The 25,074-nt window shown below is 49.5% G+C and overlaps 1 protein-coding gene across 7 annotated transcripts in view; it reads left to right on the top strand.

Moving 5' to 3' along the window:
• The first annotated feature begins 184 nt into the window (after positions 1-184).
• The window catches only part of CUX2 (cut like homeobox 2), a 262,660-nt gene continuing 237,770 nt past the window's right edge, over positions 185-25,074 (top strand). For 5 of the 7 annotated variants that reach the window (XR_003792989.1, XM_029219263.1, XM_029219254.1 and 2 more), the window contains exon 1: positions 185-247. Coding sequence is in view for 5 of the 7 variants with exons in the window: in XM_029219263.1 (XP_029075096.1) it covers positions 185-247 (63 nt within the window). In the remaining 2 variants the exon portion in view is untranslated. Of the gene's footprint in view, positions 248-887; positions 934-25,074 lie in introns of those variants that run through there. The other 2 variants (XM_029219271.1, XM_029219284.1) reach the window with 2 other exon arrangements.

Below are 25,074 nucleotides of genomic sequence, written 5' to 3'. Positions count from 1 at the left end.
GCTCACTGAAGGGGCTGCGGGTGGCAGGAGGCCGTGGGGCGCCCGAGGGGCCCCGAGCGGCGGCGCGCTGGGCCCGGGCGGCCGGCGGCGGCCCCGGGGCTGGGGGGAGTCCAGCCCGGATATTGAGTGCAGCCATTGAGAAAAGCCAAACTCTTGTGTGTGTGCGTCTCGAATAGCCCCCAAGATGGCCGCCAATGTGGGATCGATGTTTCAATATTGGAAGCGATTTGATCTACGGCGACTCCAGGTTAGTGCGGGCAGCACTGGCCGCGCGGCCGTGGGGAACCCTCGGGCGCGCCCTGGGCGCACTGGGGAGGTACCCGGGAGGGCGGTCGGGCGCCCCAGGGAGGCGGGCGGCGGCTGCTGGGGCTCGCCGGGGCTCGACTGCCCGCTGCCCATCGATAGATATTAGGAATTGATCTCGCCGCTGCTCTTTGTTCGGTTCAATCATCGATTAGCCGCCGCGACCATGGAGAAGCGCTAGCGAGCCCACGGCCCGGGGAGCGAGGCGGCGGGCGAGCGTCTGAGTGAGGCACGGGGAAGGCAGGGTCTGCGGTCCCAGGCAGGGGGCTGCTGGCGGGACCACCGGCAACCCCCCTTGCGCCGCACTTTGCGCGCCTCCCAACTTCGCGGCGCCCGGGGAGGCCGCGGAGCGCGCCCAGTGCCTGTCCGCGCCCGGCTCGGGTTCGGGCGAGGGAGGGAGGGAGCTGGTGGGCTGGAAGCAGGAGGAGGAGGAGAGGGGGGAGGCATCCGGGGTTGGCGAGGAGGCGGCTCCGCGCCCCGTCGCCCGCCGGCACCTCCACCGCCCGCCTGGCTGCGCAGCCCGGACTCGCAGCCACCCGGGGGCCGCTGCTGCCGCCCCAGCCGCTACAGCCACCATCGCTGGACTGGCCGCCTACACCGGCAGACCTCTCCTTGGGCCGGGTTCTAGGGGTTCGTCTTTGCTTCTTGTCTTATTCCCGCTTCCGACCTCTTTCCAAGTCTAGATGGGGACGGGCGGTGGAGATGGGCCCGGGGCGCGCGCAAGTTTGCGCTCCTGCCTCGGGGGCCTTGGAGAACCGGGAGCGGAGCAGAGCAGGTGACTCCAGGCTCTTGGGCCCACAGGAACTTTTAAATGGGAAATTCCCTCGCTGTCTTCTACCTCCTGCTTTTCCTCCCCGACACTCCTCTCTTTTCTCCTTTCTCCAGCCTCTTCTTTCTTTCTCTCTCTTCTTTCCTTTTTCCTCCCTAGGGTGACTCCCTCCCAAACTCCGGCACTTTATCCCCATTCCACCTTTTTCTGGGAGTATGTCTCCTCCAGATTTGGGGGTATTCTCTGCTGACCCAATAGGAGGCCGAGCTGGGGAGTGGAATCTCAGAGCTGCGCGCTGGAGGCACAGCGCTAGCCTCTGTCCTTTCCCAGGTGCCCCAGGACGCTCCAGACAAGCCCCCCAAACTCAGGAGTCTCACCAAGGTGCGGTGGGAACAAGGGGCGGGGAAGTGGTGCTGATAACGGGCGATTAAAGCATCCTGCCTTGGCCTTGACATTCTCAGAAGAAGGGAGAGCATCAGTCTGGAGATAAAAAGGGACCCACTTTTGTTTTTGTTTTTTTTTTTAATCCGCCTGCAAATCTCGTCAAGTTTCTTCTGATAAGTAGTTACAGTACCCCCTTCCTCCTGGTGGCTTCCCAACCCCCCTCCTTCCTAACTCCTCACTCCCTGCAGGCCCCCTCCCTCAAAGCCATTGAGCTGGAGAGAAAATCGGGGCACTCAGGCATGCAGTTAATAACTGCGAGTGCCTTGCAATTCCAGGTCGTCACTCGAGTTGGGGCTACAGTTTGGTGGCCAGCTGAGGCGGGCAGGGCTGTGAGCTGTGCTTGCTGGTTTAAATGATGCTAAAGTGGCCTTTCTGGAAGAGTGGGGGATGGGGGGAGAGAGAGAGAGGGAGAGAGGGAGCGAACGGGAGAGAGTGAGTTGGGCAGCCACATTGGGCTTGGCACGAAGGCCAATGGTAATTGTATTCCCTGCTAATGTTTGTAAATGAGACCCGGGCACGGCTGGGGGACAGCGTCTTTATTTATGATTGATGTTCTGTAACATAAGGAATGACAAGAACGTGGCAGATGAGAGAAGAGGAACCAGAAGGGCTGGTGAAAGCCCTTTGCAGGGTCCTATTGTTATTCTGGGCTGGAGAAAATTTCCGCGGCGAGATTTGCAGCGCTGGTATTTGCTCCCGGTTGGCCAGAATGTCAGTTAACACAATTTTCATTAGATAACTCGTTTTCAATCCGGGGAGCTTGGGCTGCAACCGGGAGGTAGAGTGAGACCTGGGGCTGGATGCTGAGGGGTGGGTGCGGCTCCCAGGGGGCTGATTTCTGAGCTGGAGTGGAGGGGGTGTTGAACCTCACTCTTTTCCTTCTCGGGCTCAGGGGTCTTTTGTGGAGCTGTTGGGGTCACCCAAATCTTGATTCCAGTTGGACTGTCATTGATCTGAGAACCCTTTGTTAGGGTTTTAGAAGATGCTGAGGTGGAAAAGCAAATTTGAACTGGAAAGGATGAAGGTGGGGATGGTGGAGAGCCTCGTTCAGGTGATGGGGATACAGGGCCAAGACGTCTCCCTGCACAGGGTGTATACATAGGGTGCGGGAGGGGTGGGTGTGTTCATTAAGACAATGGCTGGTGTGTCTGGCACGAAAGGAGAAGGCTCTGGGGAAGGGGTTAAGCTCATTTACATGGATATTAAATGTGTGGGGGGGTCCCTGTGGGAGTTTGAAAAGCTGCACACTTTTAGAGAGCAGAGAGGTAAATGTGGCAGCGGTGGCCGAGTGTAAACATTGAGGCCCTCACATCTGCTGTGGTCCCCACCCTTGTCCTGAAATGTTCAGTTGTTCCCCTGCCCGGTAGGCCGACACCTCCCCCCGCAACCCCCCGTATTCTCACTGATGGCATTTTGTCGGAAACAGATTATGAGCCTAAGCACTTTTGCCTGGGATCATCTCTTGGGCATAATGCTAATGACTCCTGTGCCATACTTTTGTTTTCATTTTTTTCCCTTCCCACTTTCCTCTCCTCTGGGAGATAGCCAGAAAGGAAAACTTCAGCGGGCTCATTCCAAGATCTGGGTAGGAAAGGTGGGTCCCCACCCCAGGCCCTGTGCAGGCCAAGAGCTTTGGGCCCACTCTTCACGTGGCCTAGCTGCTTATGAGTGTGAGGTGTGTGGCTTCAATTCAGTGGTTTCATGCAGCCTAGTTGCTGAGTGTTAAAGTGGCCGAGGCAGCAAAGGAGGCCTGTGTCCCCAGGCCAGACCATGCTGCTGACGCCACCCTGATCCTGGCAAGAAAGGTGACCTTGTACCGGCCTGCGCACAGCCCTCCGGAAGTATACATTTTTCAAATATAGAAGCAGTCCGGTTATTATTTCTTCCACTGCCATCTCTGGACACAGCGGGGCTGCTTTCCTAGGATGGAAGTCAGTCAGCAGTCTTAATGACTTGAGGGCTGATGATGGTAAAGATGCTGTGACATTTGGTACCCTACTCCAGGATCCCTGAAACCGCTTCCCCCTTTCTCTGCTTGTTCTTTTTTTTTTCCTCTGCTGCTAGCAGTCCAGGAAACGAGAAGAAAAAAAAATTCTATCTCAGAGTTGATGCTAGGCATATTTCATTTGGTTATAAGATTGCTTTATGGTGAACATTACTAATGCAGTATTTTTTTATGGCTTTTCTGTGTATAATCGTCATAACTGGATTCATACCTTTGTGATTTTCTTTTTCTGCTTCACTTTGCCACTTTTTTTATGATGCTCTGGGTCCAGTCTCCTGTGATATCTTTTTTTTGTCTTCGAAGAGGGTTAACAAGAGTTGGTGCCCAGTCCAAATGCACATCTACGTTTCTTGGGAGGAAAGAGGTTGGGTGGAGGGATCATACAGTACGAATTCCGCTTGGGGTGTGAACATTTAGGGAGGAAGACTGACGGGTCGAGTGAGAGAAGCTGGACTTTTTGTAAGGAGTTTGGAGAAACTTCTGGGAAGGCTCAGTTTCTTGGCGCCTGGGAGATGGGACTTGATGGAATGTTTTTCCCTGCTCAAAGTTTAGAAAAGAGCGTGGATGTGATTAAAATATTATAACCTTATGATATTCTGAAGTGCATAAGTTTTACATATCAGCCACAGAGAGTTTAGACATCCATTAGAGCCTCTGACAGCTTGACTTATCTAAATGTGCTATCATTTAACAATGTGTCAAAATTCCTCTTTCTTTAGATGACAGCAGTAAATAAGCTATCAGCCCTGTTGGCGGAATCCTAACTTTGGAAACTTTGCTGTAATAGAATTGCTGCCGGGGTGGGGAGCACGAGCAGACCAGGCTTGGCGTGGCCCAGGCCCAGGCCCATGTGATGGCTGGCATTGGGCAAGGGCTGTGGGAGGTTGGAGGGGAAGGAAAGGGAGAGCTGGGAGGCAGAGGGTGTGAGGGGAGATTTCTAGCAGCAGCTCTGTGAATACGACGACCAAACCACCGGTCAGCCCCTGGACCCTTCCAAGTCCAGCCAGTGGGTGACCCTATTCCATCTGCCTCTCCAATTCATTGGAAGCCACACCCTGTGGGCCTTTTTTGCAGAAGGAGCTAGAAACAGGTGTTGAGAATTTATTTAAAGAACCCAGCAGTCTTTTCTGGGCATCCCAAAATTCTGGATTCTCAACTCGACAGAAATTGCTTCCCGAAGATGGGCTCTCTCTTTGAGTGCTGGAAGAAAAACGAGCAGCGTCTCATCCCTGACCGCTTTTGCTGTTGGAGGTCTCGAAGTTTCTTTTATTAATACCTGAATTCACTGTAGAAAATCGAGAAACCACGGACAAGCCTAAAGAAGCAAATAAGCATCTCAGTGGGTTATTTCAGATGAGCACGGTGTTATTTTGACCAGAGGGAACAGGTTTTCTGATGGTGATGGTGCTTTTTCTTTTTTTTTCCTTCCTTTTTCTTTCTTTCTCCTTCTTTTTTAAAAAAACTCTTCTGTTAAAAGGTGGATTCTATCTTCGAACTTGACATTCTGTTGTGGTAACCTTTCTTCCATCAGATGGGATTTAAAACGTGAGCACCTTGGCTGGTGCTAAATTTGGTCCTGGATGATGGTGGACATGGCTGTCCAGGAACTGTGGTTTTCTCTGTTGCTTTCTGAAAGGGCTGAATTTCTGGTGGCTTCCAGATATCTAATTCAGAGACTGAGTCTGGCAGAGGTTGAGCATGGGAAGGGGACTGAGGTGGTGGCCTACCTTTGTTCCTGGCTTAGGAATTCAGGGTTCAGTCTTTGGTTTGATTTTTCTGTCTTGGGGGTGCTCTTTATTAATGACAGTGGATTATATTGAAGATGTCGGGGAACATGGAGGTAGTAGATGGAGAGGAAGGGCCCCAAGAGGAGCTAAAAGGTGCAGCCTCTAGCACCCCTGGGTGAATCACCCAACATTCCAAGTGTCCCATTTCTTAATCCATCACACGGCCTAGCTGTGCACATCTGGTCTGCTGTACTAGTTGCTGTAAAGGGGAAGGATGCTGACATACTTTGTGTGCCAGTTAAACATGTTGTCTTCTAACGACCTGGGGGCCCGTTCTGGCGGTGAGGGGGAGCTATTGACCGTTTAAACAAATTTTTGAGACAAGAAATTATGTCTAGGATGGAGTTCTTGGTTTCTAAGCCTTGCAGATCCATTCACAAAAATCATTTGTAGCGTTTTGTAGGATATGAACAATCTATTCCTGTCATACTTAAAAGTTTAAAATCCAGACTCCTTTCCCCTGGTTGTAAGGCTCCCGTAATCTGTGCCCCCTGTTATCTCTCTGGCTTCATCTCCAGTCTCTCTCCTTCTGCACACTCTGCTCCAGTCACAATGGTCTTTTTGTCCCTTAAACACAGCAAGCACATTCTTACCTCAGGGACTTTGCACTTGCAGTTCCCTCTGCCTGGGACTCTTTTTCTCCAGATCTTCCCGTGGCTGGCTCCTTCTTTTCGTTTGGTCTCACCCCAAATACCTGAAGAAGCTTCCACTACCCTTTTTCCCCTTTAATGTGTAAATGTGCTTCCACATCTCTAAGGATGGTGTTTCCCTGAGGGTTTTGACCTCATAACCTTCTCAGGGTGTGGCATCTCTCTAGACTCTTTAGGAAACCATCTAGGTCTGCCATCAGGGTTGCCAAACTTTTTCTGTAAAGAGGCAGATAATAATATGCTTTAGACTTTGTGGTCTCTGTTGCAAGCACTCAGTTCTGCTACTATGGCATGAAAATAGCCATAGACAATAAGAATGAATGGAAATGGTTATATTCCAATAAAACTTTACAAAAACAGGTGGTGGGCTGGATTTGGCCTTAGGGCAATAGTTGCTGAGCCTGGTCTACTGGTCTATGTGATGGCTGTGGCATGGCCAAAGTGTTTCACTTTTCAGTTGAGAGTATTGGGGTAGATCAAACTTAGTTCTAGAAACTTGTTCCATACTCTTTCCCTCAAGAGGGAAGTACGAGGAGCCAGGATGGTGAAGGGCCCCTGTCTGGCTTCCAATCCTGGCTCCATCATCTACTGGCTATGTGATTTTGGATGGGTCACTTAACCTCTCTGAGCCTTATTTCCTTGTCTCTAAATGGGACTAACAGTAGTCTTCACCTTTTAGGTTGTTCTTAAAGATTAAAGCACTTTAAATGTGGAAGTGCTTAGCACAGTGCTGGGCACACAACTGCTGTTCCGTATGTGTCTTCTTATTATTGTTGGTAATTTTAGAGAGTAAGAGAGGGGTGAGAAAACCAAATAAGCAGTGGATCCCGGAACTTGCTGGCCTTGAAAGCTTGTTTTAGAGATTACTGGGCACTTTTTCTCTTCTCTTTTACTCCATTGGGGGCTTACTGTATTAATATATTACTAATATTGTATGTGATGTCTTATATTTTGGGAGCTCTGAGCACAGAGGTTGCAGACTGGGAGCTATGTCTGGCCAACGGATGTATCTGTCTCGATTAGTGCAATATTTTAAAAACACTTTTGTGTACGTTTGTCAGCATTTAAAACATAGGAGATGTTACCTAAGAAATTCAGATGTCCAGTATCCCATATAAATCAAACGCTCTGACCACACCTGGCAGGAGGTGAAGACCTGGCAAGGGCATGCCAAGCAGAGGGAACGGTGGTGCCAAGGCCCTGGGTTGAGGGTCTGCGCTGGGTCAGGTCAGCTGTAGGGGTCATGAGGAGGGTAGCTGTCAAGGCCACTGGCTGCCTTTCTCCAGGTGCCTAGTGTCAGAAGAGGCGGCATTTCCAGAAAAAAACAAAAGGCCCTTGACAAGCTTCATGAATATACATGATTAGCCCTCTGTCTCTGCTTTTCCTCAGTAGCTCAGTCACCCTCAAAGTGGGCCAGTGGCTGCCCCTGCCTTCCCAGTCCTTTCCCTATATACCCCCTCTGCCATCCTTCAGTTCAGCCAGATGAAACAGCAGTTCCAGGATACGCATTTGTCATTAAAAAGAAAGAAAGAGAAAAAAAAAAAAATCAATCCTTCAGCCTCTTTGGCCTGAGCTGGTTGTCTGCCCGAGACGCCCGGAGCCAAGCAGTGCTTAAGACTCTCTGGGCCGCTGTCGCTCAAACTGGATGGGGTAAATGGCTCCCCAGGAACCATTACGGTCGATAGACTTGTCCAGCCAGCTGTTTGGAGTGTGGGTGCTGCAGACAGGAGGACCACAGGGGTCACCAGGGCAGCCAGGTCGAGGGCAGGTATCCCTGAGTAAGGTGGTCACTCAGAGGCCACTCTGCTGGGGGCACCTACTTGGGGTGCTTGTCCATTATGAGTGTCTGTGGGCTCCAGGTATCTGAGGGGTGTAGTGTGGGCTGCAAACTCAAGCCCTTCAGCCTCCCATTCCCAAAGACATTTAGTGAGGACTCTGGAGACACGGGGCCTGGCTCTAGTCCCAGCTCTGCTACTTACCAGCTGTGTGACCTTGGGCAAGTCACTTAACCTTCCTGAGCCTCGGTTTTCTCTTGTGTAAAATGGGGATAATAGTAGTATCCACCTCCTTAAGGATTGTGGATTAAGTGAGTTAATGCACGTGAAGTGTGAAATCTGTGCCCAGGACATAGATGTGCTATATAATGTTAATAATAATAACTGCTATTGTCCTTCAGTCTGGAAATGTATATTCACCACTCACAGTGTAAGTTATAACTATAACTAATAACTGTGTAAATAATAATAAGTAAATAGCATAAATACTATAAGTAATAATAATATACCGGAGATATGACAGTGAACCGGAAGACAGAGTGCCAGCTCTCACCCAGCCTGCAGACAATGGGGGGGTGGGTACACGTCTCATTGGACAGATGGGTGTGTAGTCACACAGGGGGATTTGATTCTGAGACAGTATGAGGCAAAAGAACTGCCTGAGTCTGAGCATTGGGGGAGCCTTCCTGGAATAAGTGATGCTTCAGCCGAGGTGTCAAGGACAAGGTCAGGGAAGAGCATCCCAGCAGAGGAAATGTGCTAAGACCTTGAGGTGGGTGGAAAAATAGTGCATGCAAGGAATTGAAGGAAGGCAGTGAGGCTGGTCACAGATTCTGAGTGGCTCTTGGACCCACCTTCATCCTCAGTCTTGCCATCTGTCAGTTGGGAGTAAGGATGAAGCATAAAATAAGATTATTTAGCACATGTGTGGCCCGGAATGAATCTGTCTCAGTGGGTACTTAGTAAACTGTCAAACACCATAAAAGCCTTGGGTATTGCTTTTATTTTTTAATAAGGTATTCAAGCCCAATTCTTGCTCTGTTGCAAAATGCCCCCCACCATCCTCTGTTTATCTCGTGATCACGCACGGGGCAGTAAGGATTCAAATTCCAGTTCTGCTCCTTCCTAGCTGCATGCCCTTGGACAAGTTATTTCCCCTTTCTGAGACTTGGTTTTCTCAGCTGTAAGATGGATACAATAATGGTACCTTCTAGTGGCGGCCATGAGAATGCACCTTGCAGACCTTTGACTATAGGGAGTGTGATTGGCAGGTGGCACCAGATAACTGCTCTTGGAGATCACCCCACAAGTGCCACAGCCAGGAGCTGAGTTTAGCAGGGACTAAAAGCAGACCTGTTCCTGGGACACACAGGACTCCTTTGCAGGCTCCAGACTCCTCGGCAGTCTAGGATGCTTCCACAAACCAGCCAACCTACCTACCAACTTCCCTTCCTTCTTCCCTCCCTCCCTCCCTTCATTCCTTCTCTCCTTCATTCTGGCTCTCTCCTGCAGGCGCAGGCATTCATCCTGATAAATCTCTCTGTCTTGTAATCCTCCCTTTGCGTCTGCTACTCAGAGGATCACACTTCCCTACAGGAAAGATGAAATGAGGTTTGGACATCTACCTAAGGCACCTAATACACTGGAAGTGCTCAGTTGAGGTATCTTTTATGTCTTGTTGGGAGCCTGGGGGGTGTCACTCTCAACGTTGTCTCTTCCCGGTTGCCTGTTCTTACCTGGCCCACTGTGTGATTAGGTCCCCCCTTCCCTTTTTCATCCCTCCATTATCTCTCACTCTCATTTCCTGCCACTCCTCCCCTTTTTATTCAAGCACTCTGGCCACCTTACTGTTCCTTGAACACACCAAACATTCCAACCTCAGGGCCTTTGCACTTGCTGTTCCCACTGTCTGGGAAACGCTTTCCCAGACATCTCCTTGGTTCTGTCTCAGTGCCTTCAGTCCTTTGCTTAAATATCACCTCTTCCGAGATGTCCTCCCTAAGCTGTCTTTCCAAAATAGCCTCCCCCCATTTCTTTACCACCATCTGCTTTACCTGGGGAGGGCAAGGACATAGTAAGTTCTTAATAAATATTTGGATGATGGAGTGGATGGTTACCACAGGAAGGGTGAGGCGAGGGCAGCTGCCTTGACTCCACCTTGGGGGGTGGTCCTGGGGGACCCAGCTCCTCCCAGGTCCCCAGCTTCTTTACCCATCACTAGCTCTTGAAAGTCTCTCACTCTGTGATTGGGAATTGGGCACGGGCCTCAGACTCACAGTGAACAAGGGTTTATCTTTAGCTCTGTGAGTCTCGCTTTAGAAACTGGTGACCCCAATTCCAGCCTGGGAGGTGGCTCCCATCCTAATTAATAAATCCATTAATTAATTTCTGGCAGGCTGTGGACCATCAGTGGTGGTTTGGTGGCCTCAGTCACAGACAACTCAAAGCAGGTCCCTGCAGCCGGTGAGATGGCTGTTATGGGGGACACAGATAGCCAGTTAACACGCTTTTGGACCCAGATGACATTCTTCTCCCAAAGCCTGGTTCATGGGCCCATCTGATCAACCCAGCAGGCGTCAAAGAGGGATCAAGGTCTCTGGACGCTAGAGTTGAGGGGATTTCCTGCTCAGCATCCCCTGGGACTCCTAGTTTACAGTCAGGCAAGAGGTCAGGATCGGAGTCTCCCCTTTCCTTTTGTGGTGGAAGGACTCTGTCCGGGCCTCGGTTTTCCTGTCTAAAATGGAGCTTCCCTGGGTTGTCGAGACAGATTATTCATTCATTCATTTAATGAAAATTATTCAGCACCTGCTATGTGTCAGGTGCAATGTGAGGTGTTGGGGGTGCAGGAGTGAACAAAACAGACCAAGTCCCTGCCCTCATAAAGCTTCTCTATTATAACCGTTTGGAGATGGAAGTACTTTTCTTCAAGTCTGTGAGAGGTAAAGAGCGACAAACCAATACAGACACAGCCTAGGGCTGGGCATGCTGTAAGCCTTTCCAAGATAGTGACTGTTATTAATCATTGTCTTTATTAACAACAACACCAACAATCATAATAACTATGATGATGATGACGGTGATGCTGTGAGGTAGTTTGAGGTAATTCCTGTTGAATTTCGGGTGCCCTGGGGGCAGCACCTGAAATGATTTGAGCATGGGCTTGGAGTAGTCAGACCTCACTTTGGACCCTGGCCTTGCTGCTTCCTAACTGGGAGGCCTTGGGTGATTCACTAGACTTTTCTAAGTCTCAGTTTCCTCATCTGTAAAATGGGAATCATACATAGCCTCTACCTCATGGGGACATTGTGGGGGTTTGATGAGTGGAAGCATGGCAAGTCCTTAGCACCGGGCCTGGAATATGTTCATTGCCAGGAAACGAGCAGCTATTACTACTTTTATTATTATTGTCAGGATCATTGTTGTTTGTTATTCACCTCCTGGTCCTCACCAGCCAGCGGCAAGGTGGACTAGATCCTTGCAGAGAGGCACTGGGTGGGAGGCCAGGCCTCTCCAAATGCCCCTTGGCTGGCTTTAGCAAGGACAGGCCTGGCATTTGCTTTGGAGCTTCAGAAGGAAGCTCTCTGCACAGAAAGGCCTGACAGTTCCTCTTGAACCTTTATTGCATGGTAGACAGTGTTTAGAGCCCTTGACAGATATTATCTCGTTTAATTCTCACAACACTAGGACAGGAAAACTACTATTATCCCATCTTTACAGTTGAGCAGACTGAGGCACAGATGGTTAAGTCCAAGGCCATATTGTCAGCAAGCAGCAGAGCTTGAACTCTAACCCAGGATGCAGGTCTGTTGGCCACTCATGTCCCTGACCTTCACTCACTAGGGGCCGGAGGTGCCTCTTCCAGAGCCAGTCCCCCCACTCCCTGCTCCCCTCTCAGGGTTCCCCCACCTATATTCATTATGCTTGTGTTTTCCCCTTCGTTGTTTTTTTTTTTTTTTTTTTGCGGTACGCGGGCCTCTCACTGCTGTGGCCTCTCCCATTGCGGAGTACAGGCTCCGGACGCACAGGCTCAGCGGCCATGGCTCACGGGCCCAGCCGCTCCATGGCATGTGGGATCTTCCCGGCCCGGGGCACGAACCCTTGTCCCCTGCATCGGCAGGCGGACTCTCAACCACTGCGCCACCAGGGAAGCCCTCCCCTTCGTTTTTAAATATCTTAAAAGACCTCATCATTGTCAACTCATGGAAATGAATCCAGACCCACAAGCCTGAGAGGCATGGGGTAGGGTGGCAGGTGGGAGGTTATTAATAACACAAGAAAGATTCCTGTCTCCTGTCCTGGAAAATGAACACCACCCAGCCATCCGTCCCTGGCCTACCCGCCGGAGTCCAGAGCTGTGTGGCGCGCCCTGCAGTTCGGCCTGTGTTTGCAAAATGAAATTCTCGGCCCGGGCTGATAATAAGCAGGTATTGATTGCTGCCTTGGTCATTATCAAGATTTATTTAGTCGATACGGCCTCCTCGATCAATAAATCGTGTCGTTGATAAAGAAAGAAGGGGATAGACTTGTAGGCTTTATTAAAAAAGTTTTTTAGATATTTTTTCTTAACTGCTAAATCTTTTTTTTAACTGCTAAACCCTCTTTCCGTGGCCGTATCACCCACACTCTACATTTCATACTTGGCTCCATAAGCTCTTTCCTTTCATGGTAGAACTTAACTTATCGCTCTGGTTTCTGGAAGCAAAGACTTGGGACCCAGCTGCTTCTGGAATGGCCCCTGGGACTCAGATGTCTCCTCACTTTTCTGTCCTCCCCCCAGTGCGGGGCTGGGAGTTACTTCCTGGTTTGTCAGTACCCCATTCTCTCATTTCATCCTCACAACAACCTTTTGCAGTAGGTACTAGTGTTACCCATTTTTCAGAAGAGGAAACTGAGGCCAGAGGGGGGCCATCCATTGTCACAAAGCACTTGAATCTAGTCTGGCCAGTCTTTGCTCTGAACCTGACATGTATTCATCAAATGGCAGATATTTATCTAGCATGTGCTATGGGCCCAGCACAGTGTCAGGTGCTGGGTATAGAGCGGTAAGCTAAATAAATTAATGTGTAATTACTGAGATAGAAAGAATGGAGGAAAGAAACGACCAAATGCTACTAAAATCAAGATGAAGGAGGAACCTGTTTATTCAGGCTAGTTACTGAGTAGGTGACATTTAGGCTGAGACCTGAACAGTGAGGAGCCAGTCAGGCAAAGTTCAGGTGGAAGAGACTTCATAGCTACAGGAACAGTGTGTGCAAAGGCCCTGAGGTGGGAATCCACTTGGCACATCTAGGAACTGAAGGAAGGCCAGTATGGCTGAGACAGGGTGGTCAAGGAAGGGAGGGTAGAGGACAGGATGAAGTCTGAGAGGGAGGGAGGCCCTGTAGACCACGGTAGGGGGTTGTATTCAGTTGGGTTATATTCTCAGGAAAGTGAGAGGACATTGAGGGTTTAAAGCAGTGGAGAAACAGGATCCAGAGTATGTCTGGTTCCCACTGGGTTCCGCCTGATAGGGAACAGTGAAGGAAGGGAGGGGACGTCTGGAAAATAGGTAAAAGAGAGCTTCTATGACAATCTGATATGTTATCCTGCCCAGAGAGGGTCTTAGTGCTGAGAGGCCTTTGGGTGTACAAGTGTTTTGAGGACTATATCATTCAAGGTTGGGGGTGTGTGTGGGAGAAGTTTTCCATGGGGACATACCTGATGCCCCCAGCAAGGTGGCAGCTGTGCTTCCTTAGGAAGGGGGTGGTTGCTTCCCTTGTGCAAATGGCTAGCTGGTGTTTTGGAGGCCTCTCGTGGCAGGTATGCAGTGGGCAAGGGGTGTTGTGTTCCTCTCCTCAGAAATAGAACTGGTGCAAGGTGGTGGGGCAGCACTTGAGTTATGCTCTGAGAAGGGCTCTTTGCACTCTGGTTGTGGGTTTGGTTTCTAGCATGTTACCAACTGTTGCTTAACAGTCTCTATTATTGTTGAATTATCTATTTCTTCCTTCATTTCTGTCAGTTTTACTTCGTGTGTTATGGTGCTCTTTTATTGGTTGCATATATGTGTTTAATTGTTATACCTTCCTGGTGGGTTGACCCTTTTACCATTATAAAATATCCCTCTTTATCTCTAGTAACATTTTTGTTTGTTTTAAAGTCTATTTTATCTGATACCTGTATAGCCACTCTTACTTTCTTATAGTTGCTGTTTGTATGATATATGTTTTTCTATTCTTTTATTTTCAGTCTTTTTGTGTCTTTGAATTTAAAGCATGTCTCCTGTAGATAGCATGTAGTTGGATCTTGTTTTCTTATCTAGTCTGAAAATCTGCCTTTTGATGGGATGGTTTAATACACTCACATCTAATATTATTATTGATATAGTTGGATTTAATCTACCAACTTGCTTTTTGTTTTCTATATGTCTCATGTCTTTTTTGTTCCTCTGTTTCTCCTTTTCTGCCTTCTTTAGCATTGCGTGAATATTTTCTAATGTAGCACTTTAATTTCGTTAATGGGTTTTGACTGTATTCTTGAGGGTTTTTTTGGTGGTTGCTCTATGGTTTACCGTATACATCGTAGCTTAACAGAATCACCTTCAGAATTATATTAGCTTAATTCTAGTGTGTCTGCTGTTCTTGACCTTGATCTTGAGCCACATTCGCTGTGCCCTCCATGTTCCAGACTTACACGTCTTTCCTTTGCACCACAGCCCCCTGTGCATTACCTGCTCCCCCTGCTTGGGACACTGTTCCCTCACATCCCCCGTCAACTCCTCCCTCACCCTGGAAGCTTGTTCAATGTCACTTCCTCAGGGCAGCTTCCCCACTCCCCCTTGAGATGCTGGGTCCCATCTCTACTGCACTTACCACGGCAGGTATCACCCATAGCCCTGATTATTGATCAACTGTTGCCTCCTTCTGTGAACTCTAAGCTCCATGAGGGCACAAAGCAGCTTGTCCCCAGGATCTAGCAGCTGGGGGCTGAGCACATAGTAGGCCCTCAAAAAGTATCAGTCAAGTGAATAAACGGGATGGATGTGAATGTCATGTGACTGTATTTATGTGTGTACACTGCATCTTTTTTGGTGTATTTTTGAGTATATTTGTGGGTCTTTGCACATTTATGTGTGTCTGTCCTTGTGTGTGTGTATTAGCGTGTTTCTGTATGTGTATGTGTCTGAGTATGTCTTTGTGTCCTTCTGAGTGTCTTTGCACATGCGCCTCTGTGTCTGCATCCACGTGTGGGTGACTCTGTGTGTGCACTCATGTGTGTGTCATTGTCCGTGCATGCGTCTTAGTGTGTATGTGTATACATTTGTGTGCTCATGCTCCCAAGCAGCAGCTCCTTTCAGTCTCCTTGCATGCCCTTATTTTTTGACTAGTTTAGTGTAGCATGTAATGATTTCCCCAGAGCTAAGCACAGCCCCCCAAGTATTGATCTTGCTGCATTAGAGGTAACTCGGGGTAATGCACTACCAGCTGGCAGGTACTTCTCCTCAGAATCGGCTGCTGCACCTGCCCTGTCTCCTTAGCCCCAGCTTGATCCCTTAGAGGGGAAAACCCCAGGTTGGTAGCTTGGTGCAGGGGCAGAAGGATTCCTGACAGACAGATTGGCTTCCCTCTCACCACTGTGTGATGCAGCCAGGGACTGCCCCTTTTCATACCTCAGTTTCCTCATCTGTGAAATGGGGGTAGCAATAATAGTCACCTCATAGGGTTGTAGTGTGGAGGAAATGAGATAATCTTTGTGAAGGGCTCAGCTTGAAGCCTAGCATGTACCGGGCGCTCCATAAATGTTATTCTGTCACCTGCTGTCATGCTTGCTCCCTGTTACCTCTAACCTCAATAGTGGGAGTGATGATTTCAGACTGTGGCACAGAGGCAAACAACTAAGGAACTCTCTTCCTTCAAGGGGTGCTTTCCAAATGGCTTCTCTGTGGCCATCCAAGGGCTGCACATCTGCTCCAGTGAGAGCAACATGCTAACCCACAAGTGCCCAGAGAAGTTCAGAGGCTTCCCGTACACATACAGCCTTTCCCCAGTAGAGATGGGATTTTGCCCCAGGAATTTCTGGCTTCTGAAACTCTACCAGCTGCTTGCATAGTCTCTAGCTTCAGCTCTCTCTCTTGCTCCCCAAACCCATATATCCTCCCTATCCCCAAACTGCCATACTCCTCATACTTTGCAGCCTTTGCATTTGCTTTTCCCTCTGCCTGGAATACTGTTCCCCTTGTTCTTTGGTGGCCCCAGCCCTCCTTCCCTGACTCTGTGCTGAGTTGGGCACCATCTTCTATCTCCTGCTCGGGCATCCCTGGCCTGGGCTGCTTTTCAGGCCACCCGGTGACTCCCTGGTTCCTTGCTGGTCTCCCTCATCAGATGGTGAGCTCATTGCTCTACATTGCAGCTGCAGTAACTGGTGTGACACTTGGTGAATGCTGAATGCCCGGTGCCCTGATCAGAGGTCACATTTTTAAAACTCGGGTTCCTGGCTTATCTTCAGCAGAAGAGCTAGCATCCCTGGGCCTGCATTTCAAACAGGGCAGCAGTCAGCTGAGATGTGTAATGGGGGTGGGAATGGAGAGTGGGTTTCCCTTTTGCACAACCCCCAGTGGGCCCAGTTGTCCCATTGATGCTCCTTGTGCAGCCTCCATAGGCATGTGAGTTAGCAGCCTTACTCTAGGGACCAGCTGTGCTGACTTTGTGACTGGTGTGGAGATGATTCTGCCTTCTCTGGTCTCAGTATAGCCATTCCAGAAAATGGGCAGAATTTACATGACTGTTCAGGGATGAGAGGAGTGCTGAAGTTTTGTTTTTTGTTTTTTTTGTTTGTTTTTTAATTTATCACTTATCAAGAGTGGCTCTGTGCCAGGCACAACTCTAAGTGCTCCCTAAATACCATCATTTAAATGATTTAATTCCCATAACAGCTCTATGATGTAGACACTATTAATATTACCATTTTGCAAAGGAGAAAGTTGAGGCACAAAGAGGTCAAGTGACTGGCCCAGGTTTACATAGCAGAGTCAGGCAGTCTGATTCTAGAGGTCCTCCTGTGTTTGTAGGCTCTCCTGCCTCTTGTTACTTCTGTGAATACCCAAAGCAGAGACTGTACAACTGGGAAGGGGCTACTGTATATGCAGGTTTGCCTTGTAAAGGTGCCTTGTAAAGACACCATCTTAACGTGATGGTGTCTTGCTCGCAGTGAACAGTGCAGGCTGGCAGGAGTGCAGGCTGGCAGGAGTGCAGGCATGGGCCAGGATTCCCGGGAGTGGGCGCTGATAAGCAGCTGGGGTGTCAGGGTCCCAGGAGCCGAGGTCAGAGCTGGTGACCATGCAGGTACTCTGGGAGGAGCCAGGCCTATTTTCTGCCCTTCACCTGCTGGGGTTGCTGGACCCTGGGCCCCTTGGGCCAGCAGCCTTGAGCCTCTCTGAACTAGCACTGTCCCTTGAAGGGTATTCTCCTCAGCCTCTGCAAGCAAGCGGGTTGGTCCCTCGGCCCATGGCCTACTTTGTGAAATTCATCTCTGGGAAAAAATGACTCTCTGAACAGAGCAGAACATCTTGGCATCTCGTGGTGGGTGAGGACTTCTGCCTCCCCAGAGCAGGGAGGAGAGAAACCCAGGCCCAGCTCCTGCTTCCCACTTGGCTTCCACGGTGGGGCGCTCCAGGAAAGGCAGCTCCCCCAGTTCCCAGTCCCCGAGCCCCTAGAGCTGGCCCAGCTGCCCCATCAGTGCACGTTCCCTTGCGTCCTACCTAGGATGGCCCCTTTGGTGGGTTGGGGCTGGCCCAGCTGCTAACAGGTAAGTGGCTTTGGGCCAGAGCATAATTTGTTTCTCTGGGATATACTGATGAGCTGCCCTAATTAAGCGCCTTGCTAATGAGAATCAAACCACTTCCCTGGAGTCAGGTGGATCAGAGCCTGGCTCTGCCGTGAACCCGCCGTGGGTCCTGGAAGAGCCCTCAGTTGCGTTGGGGTCTCAGTTTGTCTTCCACACTACGGTGCTTCCTGTGTTCTTTCCCCTCCACACTAGACCCTGTGGTTTGCTTTAGTCCTTCCTGTCGCTGCACACAGCCAGCGCTTGTGGGCCTCGGGGGCTATTGAGAGCTGACTAAAGAGGCATTAGGTAGAGGCTAATTATTGCTTTCTTTGGGAGAAGTTCTTGTCACTGGTGGTCAGATCCACCAATCTGTTTCTCATGCTGGGCCTCTTCAGTGGGTCTGTGAGGAAAGAGAGATGTTGGGGATGAGGGCAGTTCTTAAAATGCGTGACTTTGTGTTAATATATCAGTCGTTTACTGCTGCGTAACAAACCACCCCAAAACTTACTAGGTAAAACAATTATCTATACTGTGAGTCAGAATCTGAGTCAGGAATTAGGACAGAGCACAGCTGAATCACTCCGTGATATCTGGGGCTTCAGTTGGAAAGATTCAAAGTTTGGGGGTAACTCGACAAGTCACACATCTAGTAGTTGATGCTGGCTGTCAGCTGGAACCTCAGCTACCAGTCGGAACACCAACATGTACCCTCTCCATGTGGTCTCTCTGTGTGGGCTTCCTCACAGCATGTTGGCTGGATTCCAAGGGTGAGTGTCCTGAAGAGAGTGAGGTGAAGTGAAGGGGTTTTCATGATCTAGCCTTGGCAGTCACTAATGTCATTTCCATCTTCTCTGTTGGTCAAGGCAGTTACAAAGGACCACCCAGTTTCAAAGGGCAGCTACAAAGGACCAGGTTCAAATCCTCTCTCGATGGGAGGAGTGTCAAGGTCAAGGTCATAGTGCAGGAAGAGCATGAGAGATATTGTGGTGGCTGTCTTTGGGAAAACAGTCTGCTATAGTAAGGATGGTGGTGGTGATTCAGCGCTGAGTGTGACAAACCATGAAGAGCGACAGGAGGCTGTATGAGGGAAGTGGGTATGACAGGAAGTGGCCAAGTGGGGAGTAGGTGTGACAGGAAGTTGTGTGAGAGGAGTGGGTGTGACAGAGATGGCTGAATGAGGGGAGTGGGCATGACAGGGAGTAGCCGAACAGGGAGATCTGCATTGGCCAGAGTCCGCCATGATGGAAGTGGACCTGATGGTGACAGTGCCCAAGATACTGGCAGTACCATCTTCCCTTGCTTTCCAAGCTGCCCTCTCGAAGGCCTTGGGGTGACCAGGCTGATTCCAACATGGGTACCCAGGCCTCCAGCAGTCCAGGCCAGCATCCTCCTTACCTGGCCCTGTCTTGGCACCCCCCCCCAGCGCCTGCCATCTTTCTCTTTTTCTGTGGGCCCGCCCCCAGGCTCCCCATTCTCACCAGCAGCCTCCCCTTCTTCCAGAAAGAGCGACTCCCACCTCAACAGCCTGGAAGCGCTCCAACTACCATACTTTCCTTCAAATAAAAGCAGCTAATTAACATTATTCTTTAATTATTGCCTTTATCAACAAGGGGTCTGATTTGTACCAGCAGGATAGTTGCTTTCCCTTAAACTACCCAAGTGAGTGCTTCAGTTCCTGGTGTTTTTGAAATGAATTTGATGTCATCTGCCCAGAGTCACTTAATGGGAACGCCTGGGTAATGACTGAACGCGCTAACTCCGTTAGCAGCCCTGGAAGCATGTAATTTGGCCCCTCAGGCAACAGCACTTTTGAAATCTCTGGATAGTTTTGAACTCTCTGTTCTTAATTAAATATGCAATTTTTCACGGTAACCAGGTTAATTCTTTTGTGTTGTGTTGTAATACTGTTAGGAATTTTCATAGTTCTTATTAAACATTATTCAGGCATTGTGAATTCCATAATTAAAAAAAAATGAAAAGAACAAAGCTTGATTCACTCCTTTCTTTTCCCTAGCTAATTTATCAAATGAATTTTGCAAATTTTTCTTTCTGTCCCCAGACAGTGTGGCAAGTGTTTTAAAGGGGAAGGATTTAATTGCCCTGTAGGGATTGGCTGGTTATGAAGGATTTGGCTGTTTGATTAGTAAACCCAGTTGGGAATGGTCTAATGCTCCGTGATCTTAAAAATTGTCTGATTGTACCCTCTCCAAGGAGGCCTCTCTTTTCGTTATGTAGAGCATCAACTTCACACAAGTGTGGTCATTAGGTAGTGAGGAAGGGGAGAGAAAAGGATCTGACTTTATTTTAAATTGGGGATCTTGGGAGATTTTTTACCCCCATTTCCCTGGCTGGGGAGGAAGGGGGAACACAGTAGAGGAGCAGAGAGAGAGACAGGGACAGAGCAATTCTCAAACTGCAGGTACAAGAGAAGGTAGAGGGAGGGCAGCTGAGAGGGTGGGGCCCAAGGGGACGTTTTGCTCCATCCTTGCAGATAATGGCACCTGCCACGCTGGCCAGCTGGAGAGGTGGCTCATAAGCTGAGGAGGCCCCTCTGCAGGGTTTTTGGGGCAGGAGGGTTACTTTTCCATTTCTGGAACCTTGTTTCTGAAAAAATATGCAGACCTCTACTGAGCATGGTGGGTTGTGGGTGGGAGAAGACCATGCCCTGAAAGTGTCCTGATAAGACCAGGGCCCCTCTGTTGAGGGGCTGCTAGGCAGAGATAGCCGAGCCCTGCTAGTGAAGGGAGTAGGACTACTGGCTGATTCCTGGACCTTTTGGATTCCAGCGAGGGCCCTATTTATGCCTCAGTTATCCCAATCTGCAAAATGGGGCAAGTTATTTCCAACCTCTTCTTACTTTGCTGGATCCCCCCAGTCTTAGCTTTCTGCCTCCTAGAGGTGGGGAGGTGGCAGGTGAAGTTAAGAGATGGCAGGAGTCAGATCACACAGGGCCTTGAGGGCCACAGCATAGAGCTGGAATTTTTTTTTTTTTTTAATTTTTGAGGGCAAAGCTCCTTAGATATTGGAGGAAGGGAGGGATAACTTGGAAGGGATGTTACCAAAGAGTAGGTGGGTTGGGGGCGGCAAGTGAGGGGGGGCCTTTTTGTCAGAGGGTGGTCTTTGCCAGGCAGCCCTTCCCTCCCCTGCCTGCCCCCTACCCAGATTTAGCATCTTTAGCCCTGAGCTCTGGGAAACTCCCCACCTTGAGGTCACCCCCCAGCTGGTCTGACAGTTGGAGCTCGGGTGGAAGATGTTGGTCATGCCTTCAGGGGTGCTTGAGGGGCCGTGCTGCAGTGGGTTTAAGCAGATGGTTTGGGTTTTCAAGAGAAGCCAGAAACCTGGGTTTTGTGAACATTCTTTTAAGATGTAAATGCAGGGAAGAAATTGAAAGTAATTAAATGCTGGGCACACAACAGGTTTGCCTATTCATAAATATCAAATTGGACCTGTGGGCCCTGGGTCTCCAAGTCTGTCCCAGTGCTTAAGGGGGCTCTAAACGGGTGAAAAGAAACATTTCAATAGCTTATTTATGAAGTGATTTCCCAGCAGCAAGCGCTGTGATGAGACCCTGACAGGTATGCGCTCATTTAATCCTCCCAGTTGGAGGAGGAAGGTTGAGTCTTTTCTCTGTTTCTCAGATGGGAAGACTGAGGGTTGGAGAGGTGATGTGTAGGGTATGAACCCCAGGCCTCAATCCCAACTCATGTGGTCTTTTTGGCAGGTCACAGGACTCTGTATAGAAGGCATGCATCCCCAGGAAATCATGGCAGAGAGGTGGCAGTGACTTAGGTCAAATAGAGATGCCCTTGCTTGATTCTGAGGTCAAAACCAAGAGTTGAAGACCCTGAACTCTGCCTTGAGTGAGCTTTATAAAAAAGTGAAATCAGGTCACCACACCCTCTCCTCCACTTAAAAACTTTCAGTGGCTCCCTACTGCTTAGGGGATGAAGTCCTTTTACCTTGGCTTACCAGGCCTGTCGTGATCACCGCCTCCCATCCTCACCTACCTCCACCATCCCATCTCTTACTACACATCCTTGCCACCAGTTCCCCCAGCCAGACTTAATTATTATGAGGTCCACAAATGCCTTATGCTTTCTTATCTCCAGACCTTTGCATATGCTGTTCCCCCTTCCAGGAACTCCCTTGCCATCGCTCTACCTGACAGATTTCTCTCATCCTTTACATCTCTAATCTGGGAAGCTTTCCTGAACCTCCTGGCCGGATCAGGGGGTTGCCCCCATAATTATTGCATCACAGTTCATTGTGATTGCTTGCCTTGTTTTTTTATTTTAAGACCCACGAGGGCAGCATTTGTGTCTGTCTTGTTGACTCTTGTCACAGGCACAGAGCGTGGCACATCTTAGATGCTCGATAAACATCTGTTGATGGCACAACACTTTTGGTGCTCCTAGAAAGTTTGGGGGAGCAACTGCTAAACTTTCGGGACCCCATTGGGAAGCAGGGGTTGAATTTGGTTTGAAGGTACTGAGAGGAGCAAATTCCACTTCCCTCAGGACCATTCTGGTCCAGCCCACTCTGGAAGGTTCTCTTGGAGCCCATGGCCTCTGTAAAGTGTGGACAAGACAAGGCTGCTGCTCTGAGAGCCAGGGAGAGAGTTAGGCTGCTGCAGCTGCCTTCAGAAGCAGAGAGAGAGGCTTAACACCTGCTCCCCCTTCCCCCCATTATCAAATTAATCCTCTAGATGGCCAGGTGTCAGTGATAAAGATGAAGTGAAATGACAGTTATGTTTCCTCCAAGAAGAGCTCGAGACCTTAGAAAGAGAGCAAGTGGTGACACCTGCTATTTCTCTGCCTTGGGATGCCCTCCCTGCTGCCCCTTTCTTGGGGTGGCTTCGGCAACTTTCCCCACTGTGGCTATGTGGAGGCCAGGCTCTGATTGGTGAGACTGCTTGGAGAGCCACAGGCCTGTGGCATCCTCAGCCACAGAAACATGCACATGCAGTTACATGCACACACGTGCACATATACTCACTGGCGCACCCACGCACGCGCACGCACACATACACACACATCTTCCCAGTTCTGCATCCTGAGAATCCCTGCACGTAGCAACACCGTGGCTTCCTTTGCTCTGCCTTCTTTTTCCTACCTATTTTCATTCCTGAGTTGTTCGGGGACCAGAGGAGCTGAGGAAAGCTTTTTGGGTTGTGGGGTAGGGAGGAAGGCGTTGGCCACAGAAGGATTATCAGGGAATCCCACGACTGAAAGGAAAAGAAGGGATTTTAAAAATTAGTTTTGTCTTATGAAAGCCATGTTGCCACGTGGAGGGTTTTAAAAAGAGAAAAGAAGGGGAAGGAGATGCCAATAACCCAGCCCGCTTAGCACTTCAGTGTGCTTCCATCTACTCTTCCTGGTTTGCCATCAGAACCATGGTTGATTCTGTTTCGTGGTCTTTTCACTTAACACTGACATTGGCCTTTTCCACATCACTTTGCTGTCTTCAGAACAAGTGTTTTACTGGCCTAATATTCCCTGAAGTGAATGGATCACTCTCCCCTCAGCCAGACCATGTCCCTGGGCATCTCTAGGTGTTTTTGCTTTTAAAACACTGGGGTGATGGAAAAAAGTCGTATTTCTGGTTTTATGTCTTTGGCCCTTTTCTCAAGGCCAAGAACCTGGCTCCAAAGTCAGGTAGACCTGGGTTCAAATTCTGCCCCTATCAATGAAACTTCAGGCCAGTGCTTTCTGCTCTGTGCCTCAGCTTCTTTGTCTGTGAAATGGGGACCCTCAATGCCTCTCTCACAGGAAGTATTGTTGGGATTAGTTGAGTGAATTTGCCTGAAGCATTTAACTTGGGACTAACACATAGCAGGCTCTTGTGTGGCCCCTAGCGGGTCTGTTTTATTCACTATTCTTCCCCCAACACTCGTGCCTGGCGTGCAGTGGGTTCTCACTTAATTTGTGCTGAATGAATGTGATGGACACATTCACATGTATGTGTTTTTCTGTCTGTGCTGGGGTGTACATTTCTGTTGAAGACTCTTGTGTGGAAATATAGATGTGTACAAACACATACACACACACACACACACTCAACCAAGCCAAGGGAAGGGCGCAGGGCCATTCTGGTTGAGGGTCCATGAACATTTTATTGTGATTGAATATTTATCTGGTGCTTGTAGTGTGAACGTGACACTTTGCAGTAGATAAGACAGGGCCATGTAGAAAAGGCCTGAAAAGCTATGGGGTCCAGCTCAGTGAAGAAACAGCCAGTTAAGGAAGCAGAGGAGGGGAGGGGCTGGGGCTCAGGGATTTATTCGTTCAGCCAATCAGTCATCTGTATTTATCCAGCACCTACTATGTGCCAGGTCGCAGGCTATGCCCTAGTGATGCCCTAGTGATCAACACAGACATGCTCTCTGCCCTGATGGTCTCCACGGTGTTTAGAAGTGAAATCCCTAAAGAGACTGACATTAATCAAATAATCACACATACTTGAAATTGCAAACCCTGTGAAGGGCTGTGGAGGAAATGAGCTAGGAATGATGATATGATGTAACAGATTTAATCTGGAAGTTAAGGAAGGACTCCTGAGTTAGCCAAGTGAAGAGAGGCTGTGGTCATCCAGGCAGAGGAAGGGAGCAACACATGCAAAGGTCCTGGGGTGGGAAGATACACCTCTGGTTCTGGGAAGTGAAATACGGCCAGTGTTACTGGAGCACATAGAGTGAGGGGCAGAGAGGTAGGGTGTGACTGGGAAGGGTAGACAGGGTTGGCTCAGATGGGGCTTGTAGGCCCTGCTGAGGTCTTTATCCTGAAACAGAGGGGAACCGTTACTGGGTGAAGGGAGCCTTGGAGGGGTGAAAGAGGAGAATTGGAGGGGTTTGAGGGCCTGGAGCCTAGGGTGGGAGAAGTGGCTAGACAAGGAGACTCAGATGTACCCACCACTGTCCCCTGGCTGGAAAGTGCATGCCTGGCCTTTCCAGGCATCCAGAAAATTCATCAGTCTGTAGGATGGAGCAGGTCAAGGTAGGGAAAGGAATAGAGCCGCTTTTCCTGGGCAGATGGGGAGGGGGGCGGGGGAGGGCCTTACCACATTCAAATATATGCTTCCTTTCTGCCAGTTATTATTTACCTAGGGGCTTGTGAAAAGCGAAAGATTAAAAAAAAAACAAACCCAACAACCCAATAAACACCAAATCCAGCATTGCTTCAGGCATGCAGCCTGAGGGAGCAAGTATATTTTCTCCAATGTTTGTGTGTGTTTGAGTCTGTGAAATGCTGTGCTGAAACCCTAGACCCCGCCAGAATAGGGGGCTCTGGGGCCTTCAGGGCCGTCAGGAGGGGGGCACCGTTGCTCTCCACATCCCGGACAAGGACTGGCATAGCGGGGCCCGCCCTCTGCAAAATGGTAGGCTTCTGTTTCTCCTCTGCTTTGTGTTCCGATAACTCAGCCACGGCCCACCTGGGGGTGCAGAGTGCGGGGTGCTGGAGGTTCTCAGGCAGGCTGGTTTCTGGAATGGTGGAATTCCCAAGAGAGAGGTTGGGAGGCAGGGAGTCCAGGGGATTTGGCGGCTGCC

Source organism: Monodon monoceros, unplaced genomic scaffold, assembly GCF_005190385.1.
Source record: "Monodon monoceros isolate NGI ecotype Baffin Bay Population unplaced genomic scaffold, NGI_Narwhal_1 Super_Scaffold_1, whole genome shotgun sequence".
Lineage (NCBI taxonomy): Eukaryota > Metazoa > Chordata > Mammalia > Artiodactyla > Monodontidae > Monodon > Monodon monoceros.
The sequence above is the reverse complement of the archived record's forward strand: the minus strand, read 5'-3'. Positions and strand labels throughout refer to the sequence as shown.